Source organism: Salvelinus sp. IW2-2015, linkage group LG30 (assembly GCF_002910315.2).
Source record: "Salvelinus sp. IW2-2015 linkage group LG30, ASM291031v2, whole genome shotgun sequence".
Classification (NCBI taxonomy): domain Eukaryota; kingdom Metazoa; phylum Chordata; class Actinopteri; order Salmoniformes; family Salmonidae; genus Salvelinus; species Salvelinus sp. IW2-2015.
Window position 1 is genome coordinate 14,270,422 of NC_036869.1, and position 19,553 is coordinate 14,289,974.

At 41.0% G+C, this 19,553-nt stretch overlaps 1 protein-coding gene across 1 annotated transcript; it reads right to left on the reverse strand.

The window, feature by feature from the left end:
• Positions 1-7,978: 7,978 nt before the first annotated feature.
• On the reverse strand, positions 7,979-19,215 carry LOC111954932 (hepatoma-derived growth factor). The gene is made up of 6 exons (XM_023974870.3): positions 18,729-19,215; positions 15,215-15,291; positions 14,722-14,866; positions 14,270-14,428; positions 9,027-9,218; positions 7,979-8,609 (listed from the first exon to the last, which is right to left on the reverse strand). Exons 1-6 carry the CDS (start codon positions 18,813-18,815, stop codon positions 8,589-8,591), a joined length of 681 nt encoding a protein of 226 aa, XP_023830638.1. The 5' UTR covers positions 18,816-19,215; the 3' UTR covers positions 7,979-8,588.
• Between the last annotated feature and the right edge of the window lie 338 nt (positions 19,216-19,553).

Sequence of the window (19,553 nt, forward strand, 5' to 3'; positions counted from 1 at the left end):
AAGCCATCTAGACATACAGTTTGACTCATACAGTTTGAGCATATGTTCGCACCACACCGAACGCTTTGCAACTGCCTCTACAACGCAATGCTGCAAGGCAAACAGCGTTTCATTGGAAATGAATGTAATTCTGGTGTACTAAAATACAATGACGCTGTCGTTGTGATCGAAGTGTTACGGATTATGGATTGCCTCTTATCCGCTTGTCGTCCCTTTAGGCCATAGTTTGTACTTCTCAATTGTCAGTAGAAACCGCATTTGTTTAAGCAAGTCAGCAATATCAGCTATGTTTTTTTTAAAGGCAGTAAATGAGGCTGAATGAACTGTTTCGCTGCCAGATAAGGCTCCGCTGATAGCCAGGTGTAGCAGTGGTAAGGTGTTGGGGCTCTGCTGTTGGGAGAGCTTTATGTAGGGCTCCAGGGTCGCGCAGCGGTCTAAGGCACTACATCTCAGTGCAAGAGGTGTCACTACAGTCCCTGGTTCAAATCCAGGCTGTATCACATCTGGCCGTGCTTGGGTGGCGCACAATTGGCCCAGCGTTGTCTGGGGTAGGCCGTCATTGTAAATAAGAATTTGTTCTTAACTGACTTGCCTAGTTTAAATAAAAATGTAGGCCCTAACAATTGTGGGCACCGTTATAGTGCAATTTTAGTGTTGTGTAGTGGCTTTGCTGGCATGCATCCCACTTTAAAAAAAAAAAAATCCCCCCCACCAAAACTGATGTCTGCCCGCTTGCCTTTTTAGTTTAATTCTCCTGCACTCTCTCTCTCCTCATTAATACGTCTCCAACAGCATCCTGGAGAGGCGTGCTGGGCATGGACAATCTAAATATTTTGCGCCCCTGCATTTGGTAAAGTGGGCACTGGTCATCACCGGGCGACATCAGCACTCACCTAAATAGCCCTCATGCCACTGGGTGAGAGAAGTTTCGATGTTTTAGGCAGAACAATAATTTTTTTTACATTTTGTTTTTATTATTGTGATTGTACCTGTAAAACATGAGCCTGAGTACCCTCACTATTTATTTTGCCGGGATGCTATACCGGTCCGTACCGCCTTATATTCACTGCTTGTAGTGTATGTACAGTAAAGTGCTACCACCTTCAGTAACAGAATTGGCCTTGTAAAGTTCAAATTAATTGGGCATTAGAGGCCCAACCTTTGTTCTTTAGAGCTGGTTTGCCTTATCCAACATGCAACGATTTCAATGATTTTACTGAGTTACTCCTGTCTAGACCAGTGAGTCACTGCTCTTTTTCGCTGTGTAGTCACGTGGGTCGCGTCAGCTGGGGGCACAACCAACAAACAGATGAGCGGGTGCACTTACACATAAAAGGTATGGACAATGTAGGCGTGCATTCTCAAAGCCTGAGGATGGCAGATTGAGGATCACTGACCAGGTCTCCCTTGTCAATACAATCTATTAAAAGCAAAACTGATATTCTATCTGCCCCAAAATTATTTTTGTAGATCATAAAAGAAGGGTGTGTGGTCAGTGGTGAGAGCTTATGATGAGGCGGGAAAATCCAGACCCCGGTGCGTCTGTGTCTTCTCATCATTTCTGGACCGATGTAATGTATGAATTATATTAACTAAATGAACTAGAAAATTAATATAGTTGCTTGAAAACACACATTTCATTATAGCACTGCAGTGGTAGTTTTTCTGTTTTAAGGCTTATACTCCTATTGTAGACATACTGCCTAGTAGCCAAGATAACTTGTAGAATGTGAAACTCAATGCATTCACTCCTGCCCATATCTCCCCAAAAATAGTTGGCAGACAAGGCCACACAAAGAGCAAAAATAATCAGACAGCAATGGATAATTGAAGTACACAAAAAGTCCAGTAGATGTCACACTGACAGAGATAAAACTAAAGTAGATAGTATAAATCAAATTATAGATGTATCTCTACCAAAAAACATATGCTAAATGTAGTGTTAGTACAAGGAACCTATACTCTCAAGAAGCGAACAATATAACCGTAAAATTTTAAAAACAGAAACAACAATATGCAACACTCGATACATTGCACCAGGAGAAAAAAAACTAGATGTAAGTAAAGGGTGGTACAATAAGGGCAGGTTTCCATGACACAGATTAAGCCGAGAAATATTAGACTGAGTAGGTGTAAGTAGTGCCAAAGCCATAGTGAGGCAAACTATTCTCCAACTCGGCACTAAAATTATGACACTCTCATCCTAATTTAGTTTTATTGTGGAACCTTTGGGCCAGCATACAGTGCATTCGGAAAGTATTCAGACCCCTTGACCTTTTCCACATTTTGTTATGTTACAGCCTTATTCTAAAATGGATAGATTTAAAAAAAAATGTAATCAATCTATATACAATCCCCTACAATGAATACTAATTTACATAAGTATTCAGACCCTTTGCTATGAGACTCGAAATTGAGCTCAAGATCATCCTGTTTCCATTGATCATCCTTGAGATGTTTCCTCAACTTGATTGGAGTCCACCTGTGGTAAATTCAGTTGATTGGGCATGGTTTGGAAAGGAACACACCTATCTATATAACATCCCACAGTTGACAGTGCATGTAAGAGTAAAAACTAAACCATGAGGTCAAAGGAATTGTCTGTAGAGCTCTAATACAGGACTGTGTCGAGGCACAGATCTGGGGAAGGGTACCAAAACATTTCTGCAGCATTGAAGGTCCCCAAGAACACAGTGGCCTCCATCATTCTAAAATGGAAGAAGTTTGGAAGCACCAAGACTCTTCCTAGAACTGAGCAATCTGGGGAAAAGGGGCTTGGTCAGGGAGGTGACCAAGAACCTGATGGTCACTCTGACAGAGCTCTAGAGTTCCTCTGTGGAGATGGGAGAACCTTCCAGATGGACACGCATCTCTGCAGCACTCCACTAATTAGGTCTTTATGGTAGAGTGGCCATACGGAAGACACTCCTCAGTAAAAGGCACATGACATCCCGCTTGGAGATTGTCATAAGACACTTAAAGACTCTCAGACCATGAGAAACAAGATTCTCTGTTCTGATGAAACCAAGATGGAACTCTTTGGCCTGAATGCCAAGTGTCATGTCTGGAGGGAACCTGGCACCATCCCTACGGTAAAGCATGGTGGTGGCAGCATCATGCTGTGGGGATGTTTTTCAGTGGCAGGGACTGGGAGACTAGTCAGGATCGAGGGAAAGATGAACAGAGCAAAGTACAGAGAGATCCTTGATGAAAACCTGCTCCAGAGCGATCAGGACCTCAGACTGGGGCGAAGGTTCAACTTCCAACAGGACAACGACCCTAAGCACACAGCCAAGACAACACAGGAGTGGCTATGGGACAAGTCTCTGAATGTCCTTGAGTGGCCCAGCCAGAGCCCAGACTTGAACCCAATCGAACATCTCTGGAGAGACCTGAAAATAGCTGTGCAGCAACACTCCCCATCCAACCGGACAGAGTTTGAGAGGATCTGCAGAGAAGAATGGGAGAAACTCCCCAAATACAGGTGTGCCAAGCTTGTAGAGTCATACCGAAGACTCGAGGCTGTAAACGCTGCCAAAGGTTCTTCAACAAAGTACTGAGTAAAGGGTCTGAATACTTATGTAAATGTGATATTTCCGTTTTATGTATATAAATTAGCAAACATTTAAAAAAACTTTAAAAAAATAAAAAACGTTTTGCTTTTTCATTATGGGGTATTGTGTGTAGATTGATATGGGGGGGAAAACGATTTAATACATTTTAGAATAAGGCTGTAACCTAACAAAATGTGGAAAAAGTCAAGGGGTCTGAATACTTTTTGAAGGCACTGTATTTTGTAGCGAATTCAGGGGGTAGCCTCTACTCCAACCTCCAACCTGGACTGTCATTCCAACACTTTAACTGTACGCAAAAAGGTTTGGATCACACACACACATGGCAGGCATACCCCTACTAACATACCCACTATAAGCATTCACTTACATTTTCAATGTTAAAACATTATTTTGAAGTTGGATTGATGATCACAGGCCTTAGAATGACATCTACATGTATTATTTTTTTCTATAGTATTATAAGGCCTCTAATAATACTCTAACGCCCATGTTAACATGTATTTACACTTCTTAAATCTTTATCATACCATTTTCATTTTCTTACTCCCCATCAGGTCATCTCAGATGAAATAAGTGTGGGTCTTTGGACTATTTCATGCATAGAGCAGGTAGGCTCTAAAAAGCATAATGTCATAGGGAACATTCTGTAATGAAAGACAACTAATGTCATCCCAATAATGCTGAAATGGGTCACTGCTCACCTGTGTTGGTCCTACAGTAATGATGATTACTTTAAGAAACAACAATGAAAATTAAGAATGGGAAGCATAGAAATAGAGCACATAGAACATATACCGCTTTTTAGAGTTGCTTTCAACACGAATGACAGATCTATAACACACATGTCTATGTTACTTTGGTCAGTTCACCCAAAAAGTTACATATTGCAACTTTAAGAGTCCTTGTTCCCATATATGTTTTTATTTGTCTAAAAACAATAGAATGTGTCAACGTTTCATTGTTTGAACGGGGGGGGGGGGGGGGGTTGTCTGGAACTACTGGCCAGGCAGTCTATGCTCGAGAGGCTGACGCTGGCCATGTTCACAGCACTCTGTGCCCATATCATGAGAAGTTTGCACGTCCTTGTTGAGCCTCATTGTCCTGAAAATGTTGGAATTACTGTCTCGCAAAACCGTGGATTTCCATACTCCATAATGCAATCCACCATTTGCATGATGACAGCCCCTGTCAGATGGGTGGCAATCAACTTGTATTCCTCAGCGTGGCAGTCCGACAACTTTTTGTGTTCTCTCCGATTGCTGTTGCTGAAGTTCCAGAGGTCTACGGTGACCCCTTCCGACTTACAATGTGTCAGGGCTAAGTCGACCTTTCCACGAAAGATTGGGAAAGTTCTCTCTGCTACATGGAGCCTTTTAAAATTGTCTTCGTCGCAGGTCGAGAGGTTGACTGTGAACACCTTGCTCAGTTGCATCAGATGGGGTTGCCCTGATTGGCTGCAAGCAAATAGGTCAAAAGGTTTTTGGAGTTTAGTGGCCTCGGACAATACCTGCCCACGGTCAATGATTTAAAGAATCTTCATGTTTATAGCTTGTTTTACCTCAGAGCTCGTTCCCGTCTCATTGACCTCAGCTGCCTCAACATCTCTGTGAAGATCCAACCACCGGTTGTAAAACTAATATATATATATCATTACATTACACACACAGTTCCATGCCTCAATCCAAAGGTCATATCAGGAAGGAATTACAATGTATTATGGCTAACATCTTGTGGCCAGAACAGGACACAACAGTTAACCATACATCATTGTGAAATAAAATGGCTGTCATAAATACACTGAAGAGTTAATTTATTAACCCATTGAAATCACTTATGATTTACCCATTCCCAGGATAAATAAGAAAATGCTTTGACAGGAATCTACAAACATATTTTCCATAAGTCAACAATGACACTGTCGGATAGTGGACTCGTCAGTAAAAGAACCAGGTCTTCTCGTACCCCCCCCATCTTACATTTGGTGGCAGCTGTGGGATGTCCAGGTGGAACAATAAGAGGGGAAGGTGCACATTCTATAAGGAAAGGCACTCCTGGTGGGGTTGACATAAGTCCACATAATCACAGGCACATAGATAGTTAAACATGACAGGCGGGTGGACTCATTTTGTAATCAACATGTTTATTGGTTTGAACCAAAAGGAACTGGCGGCTAGCTACAATGGTAGAACTAAGCAAGAAGCGTGGCGGATTGACAACCAATGAAAAAGATCCAAAGAAAGTAACTAGAATTTAACTCCCCATACATTTTTGGGGGATTTTAAGTCCATTGTGAATTGCAGAGGTGGTGAGGATCTGGCTATGACCCCCCAAAAATAGAATCCTTTTGACAGCATTAGGTTTTGGAAGTTGAAATGTAAAAGGGAACAATAATGAAAGGTCCAGAATCATGGAGCAGGTCAGTCAGCATACAAAGTTGACTATGAATGAGTGACGGTCTAGCAGTTGAAAGGGAAGCCTGGTGTAAAGGTCTGGGCCACATTCAGTACAGACTTAGAGCAGTTCTAAGGCCTGTTCCTGAGGCGCCCCTGTGTGTCGTGGTTTAGTTAATTCATGACTTATGGAATTCTAAAAAGACCTGATGATTGAATGCATATGGATTTCACCAAACAAGGGCCACAAAATTGCAACAACGAATTAATGACATATCCAAAAAACATCCAATCATAAAAAAACTGAAGACACAGGGCCCCCCAACAAATCACAAAACATACATAAAGGGAAGGACCACATACATAAGGGAAGGACCCGAAGAAAAAAAAAAAATCACATATTGCATTTCAAATATCAACACAAGGGTTATATATTCTTACGACAACACAAAATAACAAAACATTTGGTTTAGCAGCCAAAATCATAGGACAAGTCTCACTCTGTTTCAGTTCAAAAGGTTTGAAGGGCAAGTCACTCACACCAAAATATTAAGCTACACATACTCTAAGTATGTCCCACAGTGAATAGTATAAGGAAAAAAGCAGAGCAACTTCAAATCAGAATTGTGACAATCATGTACCCAAAGACAGCGCTATTCTGCACAGTGTTGAAGTGTTCGGTTTTCACAGGTGCCCCAATATCAAAATAACCTGGACACCATCTTGTTGGCCACAAGGCTGATGTCCGTTTCACGACATTGTCATTATTAAAGCACCATAAGAGATGGATGACATGAGATTGTAAAATGTCTGGACCAATGAACAGTGCAGTTTCTATCAAGAAATGTAAATATTTTTTCCAAGAACCCTCATATTAAAATCTGAACCTTGAAGCCACTTCCACTGCTTTTTTCCACTTTTCATCATTCCCTTTCTAATCCGGTCTAACCTGGGATATCAGGTAGGTGAAATTAATTAGGTGCAATTAATAGAACTGAAAACCATCAGAACTCCAGACCTCCAGGGTAGGAGTGAATGCCCCTTCCATAGAACATAGTCCCCTTCCTAGTCATCTTCCAGACCTGAAAGTATTGCGCTTCATCAAACACGTCACTGGTTACTACCAACACTGTCACAGAAACATTCAGGAACTTTTTTCTTGCTTTTAACAACGCACATTTCATTTTGGGGTAGTTTTTGAAATATAGATTTCCCTTAACTATTTACACGTGGGAATTGACCTATATGGACAGGGATAAATTGTAATGTTTCTGATAGAAGAAATAGGAAAATGCATATGCATAAGCATGGTAGAAATTGAAAGGGAACAGTTTGGAGATTATGGAATAATTTTTAGACCAACGTTGAGGACAACAGTTCACCTGACATCCAAACATTACACTGTTGATTTTATGTGCATTTTACATTTAGTGTACTTTTCTTCGCATTTGTTGATAACAAAATCTGAAAATACTCTGGATACAACCAGTAAGGGAGAGATGGGGGCAACTTCTGAACTTGAGCACCGCACACGACAAGAACGGCTTTCAGTCAAAACCCATACAGCGCTGTGACACGCAGAGCCAGAACTCTGACCTCATTTATAGCATGTTACTGTAGAGCCACCATGTTCCAATTTAGACTCATCAGTGCCCAAATCTGCCATTTTCAACCCATATACGGGTCTGAGTGTAAATGGTTAAGACAGGGGTTTGCAAAGTGGTTTTCGTTTTCTTGTATTTGTGCTTATGTAAATAGATGTGACATTCAATCAAAATAGGGAATTCGGTGGGATCTAAGTGTCATTGAAGGCGCATTATTTGGTCACCTACCATGTACAGGTAACATGCAACATGTTATATAGCATTAAAGCGATAGTTGTCGCTAGAAAAACTTGCTAGTGATCTAGGCAAAGTTAAATATCTTAAAAGTGCAACACACCATGAGTAAGAAAATACATCGCCTGTTTCAAAGTCAGGCCGAGGAAAGGGAAAGAAAAGCAAGTACAATTACTATTATGTATACACCTTAAAGCCAAGAACACATATTTTTATAAAGCACAACGACATAGCAAAAAGCTATCAAGTCTTCTAACACCAACAACCCTCAAAACTAAAAACGTATTCAAAAACCGGATTTCTATGTCAAATGGAAATGAATTATGAATGTAATGTTTACTAGATTTCCCCAAAATTGTTTTGTTTTTGTATTCATTTGCTTATGTTCAGATTCTTGTTAAAGAAACCGCCGCGTATGTGTACTCTCTAAACTGTAATGCATTTGACAATTAGCAGCCAGACATCATAATTGGACAAAAAAAATAGAAATTATACATCCGAAACACATTTCCTCTTGAGCCTTGAATTTCTCATCACTATTGGTTTGACTTGACAATTTCAATCCTGGGATATACAATATCCCCAACTGGCAAGTAAGGTTTTTTGCCTTTCAATATATATCTATAGATATATAGCAAGTACAAATTCTATATAGGTCTTAACACTTTCCAGTTACTTAAACAGCAGAAACCTAGCATTTAAAGATTAGCTAATTACTGTATGTTGACGCCCCAAATTCCACAGAGAAGAACCAAGGGTTCTTGGTCATCCTCGGAGGCTTGATGTTAAGCACTGTCCATCACAGGCTGAAAAGAAAGCATGGAGAAAATGTTACATTGCATCAGTAATTTCATATTTTTTTTTTTTTAAATAAAGTTGGATATGAACCAACCACCAACTATTCAAAGTTACGTGAATTAGGTGTGAGTTTCTCGAAAGCCTCGTTGCCAGTGCAGTAGTATATACAGTATCAGTTGATGAACCATTCCGCGTAGAACAGCAAAGTGCTTCATTTGTTCACTTTCGTTAGTTCAAGCTCAGAAGATTGTCAACAGAAATAACAGGCCACATTAGCTAGAAGACTTTTGGGAAACTCACCCTGGATCAGGCCCTGATGTATGACCAAATTAATAGATCTTCTCTGAACAGGAGATTGATGTAAAACATAGTGAAAAAAGGTAGATTCATATCTAACTCAACAGCCAAAAGACAGCTTCCCTCACCTTCTCTGATGTTAGTTGGCCCTCGGTCGGTGGTTTTGCCTGGCCCTCTGGCTTTGATTCACCCGGCGCGGAAGACAGCTCAGTGGGCTTATGCCCTGCCTTGTCATTAAGCTTCAGCTCAGTGTCAGACTTCTTACTATCCACCTTCGTGTCACCTTTGCCCTCTGTGTCCTTAGGTCGTTTAGGAGAGCTCTTCAGGGAGAGAGAAAGACTCATCACCCTTATTCAAGTGACATGTTTCCCCAAGTGGGCAAAGATACAGTGGCAAGAAAAAGTATGTGAACCCTTTGGAAATATCTGGATTTCTGCATAAAATGGTCATAAAATTTGATCGGATCTTCATCTAGGTCACAACAATAGACAAACAGTCTGCTTAAACTAATAACACACAAACATTGATATGTTTTCAAGTTGATATATTGATATGTCTTCAAATCTGTTGTTGATTTACTTCTGTGTTTTGGGTCGTTGTCCTGTTGCATCACCCAACTTCTGTTGAGCTTCAATTGGCGCACAGATAGCCTTACATTCTCCTGCAAAATGTCTTGATAAATTGATAATTCATTTTCCCGTCGATGATAGCAAGCTGTCCAGGCCCTGAGGCAGCAAAGCAGCTCCAAATCATGATGCTCCCTCCACCATACTTTACAGTTGGGAGGAAGTTTTGATGTTGGTGTGCTGTGCCTTTTTCTCCACACACAGTGTTGTATGTTCCTTCCAAACAACTCAACTGTAGTTTCATCTGTCCACAGAATATTTTGCCAGTAGCACTGTGGAACATCCAGGTGCACTTTTGCAAACGTCAGACGTGCAGCACTGTTTTTTTTGGACAGAAGTGGCTTCTTCCGTGGTGTCCTCCCATGAACACCATTCTTGTTCAGTGTTTTAAGTATCGTAGACTCGTCAACAGAGATGTTAGCATGTTCCAGAGATTTCTGAAAGTCTTTAGCTGACACTCTAGGATTCTTCTTAACCTCAATCAGCATTCTGCGCTGTGCTCTTGCAGTAATCTTTGCAGGGCAGACATTCCTAGGTAGAGTTGCAACAGTGCTGAACTTTTTCCATTTATAGACAATTTGTCTTACCGTGGACCGATGAACAACAAGGCTTTTAGATATACTTTTGTAACCCTTTGCAGCTTTATGCAAGTCAACTATTCTTAGGTCTTCCGAGATCTCTTTAGTTCGAGGCATGGTTCACATCAGGCAATGCTTCTTGTGAATAGCAAAAGCACATTTTTGTTGAGTGTTTTTTATATGGCAAGGCAGCTCTAACCAACATCTCCAATCTCACCTCATTGATTGGACTCCAGGTTAGCTGACTCCAATTACCTTTTGGAGAAGTCATTAGCCTAGGGGTTCACATTCATTTTGTAGGTTGAAAAAAGTATGTTTAAATGATGTATTCAATGTAGACAAGAAAAATACAATAATTTGTGTGTTATTAGTTTAAGCACACTGTTTGTCTATTGTTGTGACTTCGATGAAGATCAGATCAAATTTTATGACCAATTTATGCCGAAATCCAGGTAATTCCAAAGGGTTCACATACTTTGTCTTGCCACTCACTGTACATGATTGCTTATTTGTTCACATTTTTTTTTACTGTTTTAAATAAACCCCCCAAAAAATTTACATTAAAAATGCCATGCAATGACAGTTTCATTATGACAAGCAAAGTGAACCACACCTGCCACTCTTCTATTGAATAGCCAGTAGCACTTTGTTATAACACCTTGAAATACATTTTACAAGGGATTAGTTAATAGTTTATTCATCATTACTCCCACGTGTTAATGTTTGCACGCTAGTTATTCACACATGTATAAACAACTTTTAAAGTAATAATGATCCATAAGATAATTTATAAGATGTTTAATATTAGGTCCATAAACCATTTACTAATCATTTATACATGCTTTGAGTGACCAGTGTAATTTATCACAAAAATAACTTCATTGGTAGACATACCAGCCGTATCCGATTCTACTGAAGGTCTCAAAATAGCCTAGAACATATCAACGGTAAAATAATAAGCACACAACAAAGGATGTTGAAGGAAATGTAAAGCAGATTGTTTGTAAATGAAGAAGTGTCGTAATGCAACTGTTTTGCTAATGTCAACCTTGCAAAACAAACTAATCATAAATCAGGGAGATGTAACCTACACATAACAGCTGGCCGGATCGGCCCGTTTTCCTCTAGTGGATTTTCATTCCTTCATTACAGCTGATATGTGATTGAAGTAGAAATGTTACATGTATGATTTGCAGGTGGAAATGTTACATGTATAACCTTTAAATGCAAAGTATTTTCACACTTTGGTTTTGGTATATCACTGGCAAGAAAAAGGTAATAATTCCGTTTTCGGACGAAATTTTACTTTACCAGCCTAGAGTGCGTCTGAAGTTACACATCACACTATTACAACAGTGTGACGGTAGGAATGAAATGACAAATAGATTCCCTTAAACATCCTCTGTAGTGTGTGATTGCTTAACCAATGATACGTTCAAAGCCGTTCTAGGATAGAACAGCAGAATATGTAGTGCTGCAGAATATTCCTGTGGAACATGTAATTCAGATTAAAGCAGAAAATGGTAACGTCATTGCCTGTGAGGCAGTTCTTCTGCGATTACCGGCCATCAATGTTCCCAAACATTTTCTGGGCACTGAGCAAATTTCAGGTCTTATGAGCGGAATCTTGAACACTCTGTGCAACTTACAGCACGCTTTTACTGTGAACACTGAGGCTGTGCCCACTTTGTTACAGTTTTAGAAAATGTCCAAGTAGACAACTGAAGCTATTTGGAGCACATTAGGACATTCACAGTTGCCTACCAACAAAAACAATGGATCAAATGCATTGCATAACATTTTCAGATGAAAATAGCTATTGATTGAGGCCTGTATTCCATGAGCCTTTTTAAAAACATTATGCAGGGCTTAACATTAACCTTAGGTTTTTTATTTGTCTGAAAGCTCAAGTCACTTATCAGAAAACAGAAAAACAGTGAACACCATGGGCCAAATATGTGACTGGAAATTGTGTTGTATTGTGATGAATGAAGGAAGAAACTACTTTACAAAATAAAAGTATCATTATTGGTACCTACAGAGAATTGTAAAAAATAATGTCTGCCTGTTGTCTTCTTTGTATATTCAAGCCCGTCTCAAAATACACTACTGCCCCTTTGAGATAAAAACAAAGGTATTAACCTGACGTGCTTTTCAAAGATGGCAAGAAATGCATCACAGCGGTCTAAGGCACTACATCTCAGTGCAACAGGCGTCACTACAGTCCCTGGTTCAATTCCAGGCTGTATCACATCCGGCTGTGATTGGGAGTACCATAGGGCAGCGCACAATTGGCCTAGCGTCGTCTGGGGTTGGCCGTCATAGTAAATAAGAATTTGTTCTAACTGACTTGCCTAGTTAAATAAAGGTTCATAAATGAACAGCGTTTGTATTAGCTATAACCTGCCTAATATCTCGCTAACTAGCAAAGAATATGAAACATTTCACACGGCTCTGCTCTTTGATCTCAAAAGCGCTTCTATTCCAACAGCGGGTGATTCCTGACGGGCCGGCCCCAGATGGTAAGGGTATGCAACAACACATCTCCACGCTGATCCTCAACACGGGGGCCCATCGGGGGTGCGTGATTAGTCCCGTCCTGTACTCCCTATTCACCTACGACTGCGTGGCCAAGCACGACTCCAACACGATCATTAAGTTTGCTGACGACAACAGTGGTAGGCCTGCCCGATCACCAACAACGATGAGTCGGCCTATAAGGAGGAGGTCAGAGACCGGCAGTGTGGTGCCAGGACAACAACCTCTCCCTCAACGTAATAGAGACAAAGGAGCTGATCGTGGACTACAGGAAAAGGAGGGCCGAACACGTCCCCATTCACATCGACAGGACTGTAGTGGAGCGGGTCAAGAGTTTCAAGTTCCTTGGCGTCCACATCACCAACAAACTATTATGGTCCAAACACACCAAGACAGTCGTGAAGAGGGCACGACAACACCCTTTCACCTTCAGGAGACTGAAAAGATTTGTCATGGGTCCAGAGATCCTCAAAAATGTCTACAGCTGCACCTTCGAGAGCATGCTGACCGGTTGCATCACTGCCTGGTATGGCAACTGCTAGGCATCTGACCGTAAGACGCTACAGAGGGTAGTGCGTACGGCCCTCTGTACATCACTGGGGCCAAGCTTCCTGCCATCCTGGACCTATATACTAGGCAGTGTCAGAGGAAAGCCCAAAAAATTGTCAAAGACTCCAGTCACCCAAGTCATAGACTGTTCTCTCCGCTACCGCACGGCAAGTGGTACCGGACCGCCAAGTCTAGGTCCGAAAGGCTACTTAACTGCTTCTACCCCCAAACCATAAGACTGCTGAACAATTAATCAAAATGGCCACCTGGACTGTTTACATTGACACCCCTTGCCCCTTTGTTTTTACACTGCTGCTACTCATTGTTTATTATCTATGCAGTCACTTTAACCCTACTTACATGTACAAATTACACCGACTAACCTGTACCCTTGCACATTGACTCAGTACCGGTACTCCATGTATATAGCCTCATTATTGTTATTTTATTGTGTTACTTTTTCTTTTTTAAATTACTTTAGCTTATAAGGTAAATGTTTTCTTTATTCTATTTCTTGACCTGCACTGTTGGTTAAGGACTCGTAAGTAAGCATTTTACGGTAAGGTCTACACCTGATGTATTGGGCGCATGTGACAAATACAATTTGATTTTGAAACTGCTTGTGCCGGCCAATGCAATAGAATGCTATTCTGATGCGCTCTGCCTACGACAAAATCACTGACAATCTTGCCAAGTTAGGTTTGATGCATTGAAAAAGACTGATGTGTTCATTTGATCATAATTCCCACACTACTGTAGAAGGAAACTTTGATCTGTTTCAGGAAAGATAATGTAAACTAACGGGGCAACTAAAGGTCAGTAAAGTTCAATTTCATGCATCAGCATCCCTGCGCAGGGTGGCATTTCTTCTCCACTGCAGACCTGAAGGAGCTGCGCAGCTTAGAGGGAACATTGTCATAAATTACTACCTACAATAGTGGCTATATAGCCAATGGACTTCTTAGTAAATGCTCAGCCGTTTGAATGCCCAATCAATTGAAATCGGCAAAATATAAACAAATACAGTAGCGATATAGGGTATGTTTATACTTGTTAGACATGTGAATGTTTGACACTTACCTCGCTGGAACCCCCAGCTTTCCTCTTGGCCACTCCCTTGTCATTCTTCTCATCGATGACGAGGGTCCCTTCGTCCTCGTCACTGCTTCCTTCTGCATCCCCCTTTTGTGCCCCTCCTGCTTCCACCGCCCCTTCTGCTGGAGTCTCCTTCTTTGCTGGCTGGGGGAGAAAGAACAGAATTAAGGATGGGAAACGTGGTGAACTACTCCCAATGCACACCTGTATTTGCTGAGGTTGAGTATAGGTAAATGTGTATTTGGGAGTACTTTTCGTCATTGATGATGAAGTAGTAGGGTTTTTGTGTTCCCAGAATAGCAAAGAAAAACATTGGGTGATGTGCGTCTTAATATCTGCTAAAATCATATACCATCATGTGTCACACAGGAACAAAGGCTCAAGCATGTCAGCAGGCACACAAACAGACACGTCCCTTTCCGTCTCTAAGCACACACCTCATAGCCTGCGGGTTCGTGTATCACTGTAGGGTTGTTCTCAATTTCCCAGAGACCCTCGCTGAAGCCTTTCCTCTTGGTGGGCTTGCCAAACTTCTCCTTGCCCTCCTCATAAGGGAACAGGTCCTTGGGACCCAGGAATGCCCTGAGAGGGTAAAGGTTATAAAGTTCAAAGGTTGACGCATGCAACCACCTACAGAGCTTCAAAATACTGTTCTATGGAACTACCAGGTAAACGACTAATGTGTAATTCCAAATGAACCACCCAGTGCACTCATGGAGATCTGGAGAGAATTTGATAGGTGTAAGGAACGATATGGTGGTAGCTCCAACTTGTTCTCCGATAGGTATAAGTAATACGGTGAAAATACAGACTAGCCTATTAAAGCCTCTCATATCGCGACAAGTGTATAGAAGGTAGGGGCTAGGGGTTCATTTGGAATTAGGCAAGACTATGTGATAGGATTCATCGCATCAAAAACGATTTACTTACGTCTCATGTGTCCCAAAGAAGAACACTTGGTACTTGTTGGAGGGGGACTTGACCACTCCTTCGGGTAACTCGTTAATCTGCGGAAGAAGCAAACAATGAGTGTAATTGTTAGTGAGTGCTTCAAACTAAATAACCTGGGGCAAAAAGTGCAACAAAAAAGTGCAAAGACGGTGATTTTTGAATTTCAGGAGCTACCGCAAAAAATACAAGTTCATATAAAATATTTTGTTTGGCTACTGAAACAAAGAAAAAGGCCAGCGTAAACTAAAAGGCCAGAGCTGCTTTAAGAATTAGGTAATTAAAAATGTACTTCACACACTCACTTGAGAGGCCAGGTTTCAAGTGCTTTAATGACTGACACACACACACTTTCGTTTTCTCAGTCAAATACACACATAGCGTAAATGACTGACATTCAGAGTTCTGTCAAAATGGTGTCTCTCCCCCCAAGGCAAATATTGGACACTGAACACAGAGGCAAATCAATGAGTCACTTCACCGACCCCCTTCACCCAATTTGAGCTGAACAACAAAACAGATAGACCTGTGTGTATATGTATGGCATAGTTTAGGGAATAGTAGAGAATTGTTATTTTGTGTCCTGTGAATGTATTATGAATGTGATCACGCACAAATGTATTGATAACCCAGCACTTATCTGTGTAGTGAGTGTATACTTTTCTGAGGGCTCATTTGACACATTCTTTGGTGTAGTTGAACACACAGACACACAGAAATAGAATTCCAAATTCTAAGAATTAACATTTCAGAAGTAGGCCTAAATTAGTACTACTTTTATCTCTAATTACATTTCTATGCTCACGCATCTGTTTCTTTTCAAAACTATGTAACATCAAAGGATTAAAATTGTTTATATGTGATGTATCCACAGGCACACTCAAGATACATTTCTGATGAGCACATGATACAATAGCCCTGTTGAAATCTAAGGGGGAAAAGAGATGATGCCATTATGTCAAACATGTAGTGGCAAATATGTCTATTAAGCAAACCAGAGCGCACTATTTTTATTTTTATTTATTTTCACAGATAGCCAGGGACACACTTCAATATAATTTACAAACTAAGATTTTGTGTTTAGTGAGTCCGCCAGATCAGAGGCATTAGGGACGACCAGGGATGTTCTCTTGATAGTGTGTGAATCGGACCATTTTCCTGTACTGCTAAGCATTCAAAATGTAACGAGTAATTTTGGGTGTTAGGGAAAATGTATAGAGTGAAAAGTACAGTGGCGCAGCGGTGTAACGCAATGCATCTCAGTGCAAGAGTCTGCAAAACTGTCAGCAAGGCAACGAGTGGCTACTTTGAAGAATCTAAAATATATTTTGATTTGTTTAACACTTTGGTTACTACATGATTCCATGTGTTATTCTACAATGTAGAAAATAGTAAAAATAAAGAGAAACCCTTGAATGAGTAGGTGTGTCCAAACTTGAGGTACTGTGTGTGTGTGTGTGTGTGATATATATATTTTTTAAATAAACAAATGGCAATTCTCATTAATGAAAATACATGACCTACTTCCCCCTAATTTGCAATGGAGTCTAAGCTAAAACACCCGTAAACCATTTCCATTACAATAGGCTCATGCATTGCTGCCAGACAATCAAATGCCGCCGCTGCCACCAAATACACTATATACACAAAAGTATGTGGACACCACTTCAAATTAGTTTATTCAGCTATTTCAGCCACACCCGTTGCTGACAGGTGTATAAAATCGATTACACAGTCATGCAATCTCCATAGACAAACATTGGGCTTACATTTGAAAGTCACTGAGCTCTTCAGTAAGTCCACATGGCACCATCATAGGATGCCACTTTTCCAACAAGTCAGTTCGTCAAATTCCTGCCCTGCTTGAGCTGCCTGTCAACTGTAAGTGGTGTTCTTGTTTAGTGGAAAAGTCTAGGTGCAACAATGGCTCAGCCACGAAGTGGTAGGCCACACAAGCTGACAGAATGGGACCGGCGAGTGCAGAAGCGCGTAGCACATATAACTCGTCTGTCCTCGGTTGCAACACTCACTACAGAGTTCCAAACAGCACAGGAACTGTTCGTCGGGAGCTTCATGAAAACGGGTTTCCATGGCCGAGCAGCCGCACGCACACAAGCCAAAGATCAACATGCACAATGCTGAGCGTTTGCTGGAGTGGTGTAAAGCTCACCGCCATTGGACTCTGGAGCAATGGAAACACTTTTTCTGGAGTGATGAATCACGCTTCACCATCTGGCAGTCCGACAGACAAATCTGGGTTTGGCTGTTGCCAGGAGAAAGCTACCTTCCCCAATGCATAGTACCAACTGTAAAATTTGGTAGAGGAGGAATAATGGTCTGGGGCTGTTTTTCATGATTCGGCTAGGCCCTTTAGTTCGAGTGAAGGGAAATCTTAATGCTACAGCATACAATGACATTCTAGATGATTCTGTGCTTCCAACTTCGTGGCAACAGTTTGGCATTCTGTATTTTATTAGGATCCCCATTAGCTGCAACACAGAACATTAATAGACAAGAACAGCTCAAGGACAGAACAGTTTGGGGAAGACCCTTTCCTGTTTCAGCATGACAATACCCCTGTGCACAAATAGAGGTCCATACAGAAATAGTTTGTCAATGATCGGTGTGTAAGAACTTGACTAGCTTGCAGAGCCCTGACCTAAACCCCATCAAACAACTTTGGGATTCATTTGAACGCCGACTGCGAGCCAGGCTTAATCACCCAACATCAGTGCCCGACCTCACTAATGCTCGTGGCTAAATGGAAGCAAGTCCCCACAGCAATGTTCCAACATCTAGTGGAAAGCCTACCCAGAAGAGTGTAGGCTGCTATAGCAACAAAGGGCGGGACCAACTTCATACTAATGCCCATGATTTACCAATGTTCGACGGGCAGGTGTCCACATACTTTTGGTAATGTGTATTATCCATTCGGAATTCCCACACTAGCAAACTCCGTTACAATGTTTCAAAGTATCCATTTCGCTACTCGCCTAGTCGCAACTTTGTATCACAATCACATTGTAAAATACTACTGGTTGGACTTGGAATAGCCTAATATCCTAGAAGTCCAGGGGTAACTGACATTAAATATACTCCAGCCTATTTGTTACACAAGTTGAATATATTATATGTTTGTTTACTTGAAGCCAGGATCTATCGGACAGCCTATACTAGGCCTCGTATCAATGAATAAATTAAACAGCATCTCTGCGAAATGAATAGTATTCAGGACGGCATTTGCTAGGTCAATGTAAAAGTATGTTTACTACTACAATTTAGATATCCCAAAATGAAACACCAAATGTACAACAACAAAAAACATGTCACTGGCCTATTTCACAGCGCGTAGTCATACGTAAATAAACTTTGCAAAGACCAGGGGTAGGCCTCATTGAACTGATCTAGCAGATAGGCCTATATACATGTGGGATATAAACAAAAAGACCTAGGCCTACTATTAGCGTTTGGTTAAGAAAAGTCTGAAGTTGCTTACCCTCGCGGGCCAATGTGGATAACCCTTCATTTTCGCAAACACGAGATCCCCAGGCTTATATTCTTTTTGCCTATTCGACCTCGGCATGGCTTCTCAGTGGATGAATAAGATTTTTAAAAAATATATATAAAAATGTACAACGTCGGTTTACTGTTGAAAGTACAACGAAATATAGCAACCTAGAGGATTGCACTTGTTAGGTTAGCAGCTCCAACTTTCGGTTGCTTTAGGTTTTCGCGTCAAAATTCAACCACGCGTAGAAAATTGGATAGTGGACGCAATCGAATTGGTAACTTTGCGCGGTCTAGTGCTTTGCAGAGTGTGGTTACAAGCTGCACCTATCAATTGTAATTTTCGTAGGTTTTTATAAAAATCCCGTTATTCCAACCGTCCTAATCCTCTGTATATAGAGACTTGTTTTTGTTTGAAATTGGAACCGCTTCCCTCTTCCGAGCAGACTCATTATCTGAAATTGACTAGTATGGGCTAGGCTTGAAACCGAGGTAGCAAAGATATTGGAATTCTGCAAGATGACAACCTCCAAGGATTTTAAGCAAAATAAACCTACCAAAACACCAACAAAATCCTTATTTTGTATTTGATTTGCACAGATTAAAATCAGATCCTCAGATTAAAATTAAAATTGTCTATAATATTCTACTGATACAATATTATTGATGTATCTGAGTAGCCTATCTAGGGAGATCCAATAAAATGTTCTCCACTGTTGTGTGAATCCAAAAGGGGTACTGTATTGGCTTTATTTTCTTTCACACCGTCCTTTGTAGCATGGTTCCAGCAACCATATGGTGAATGAATGTGTGA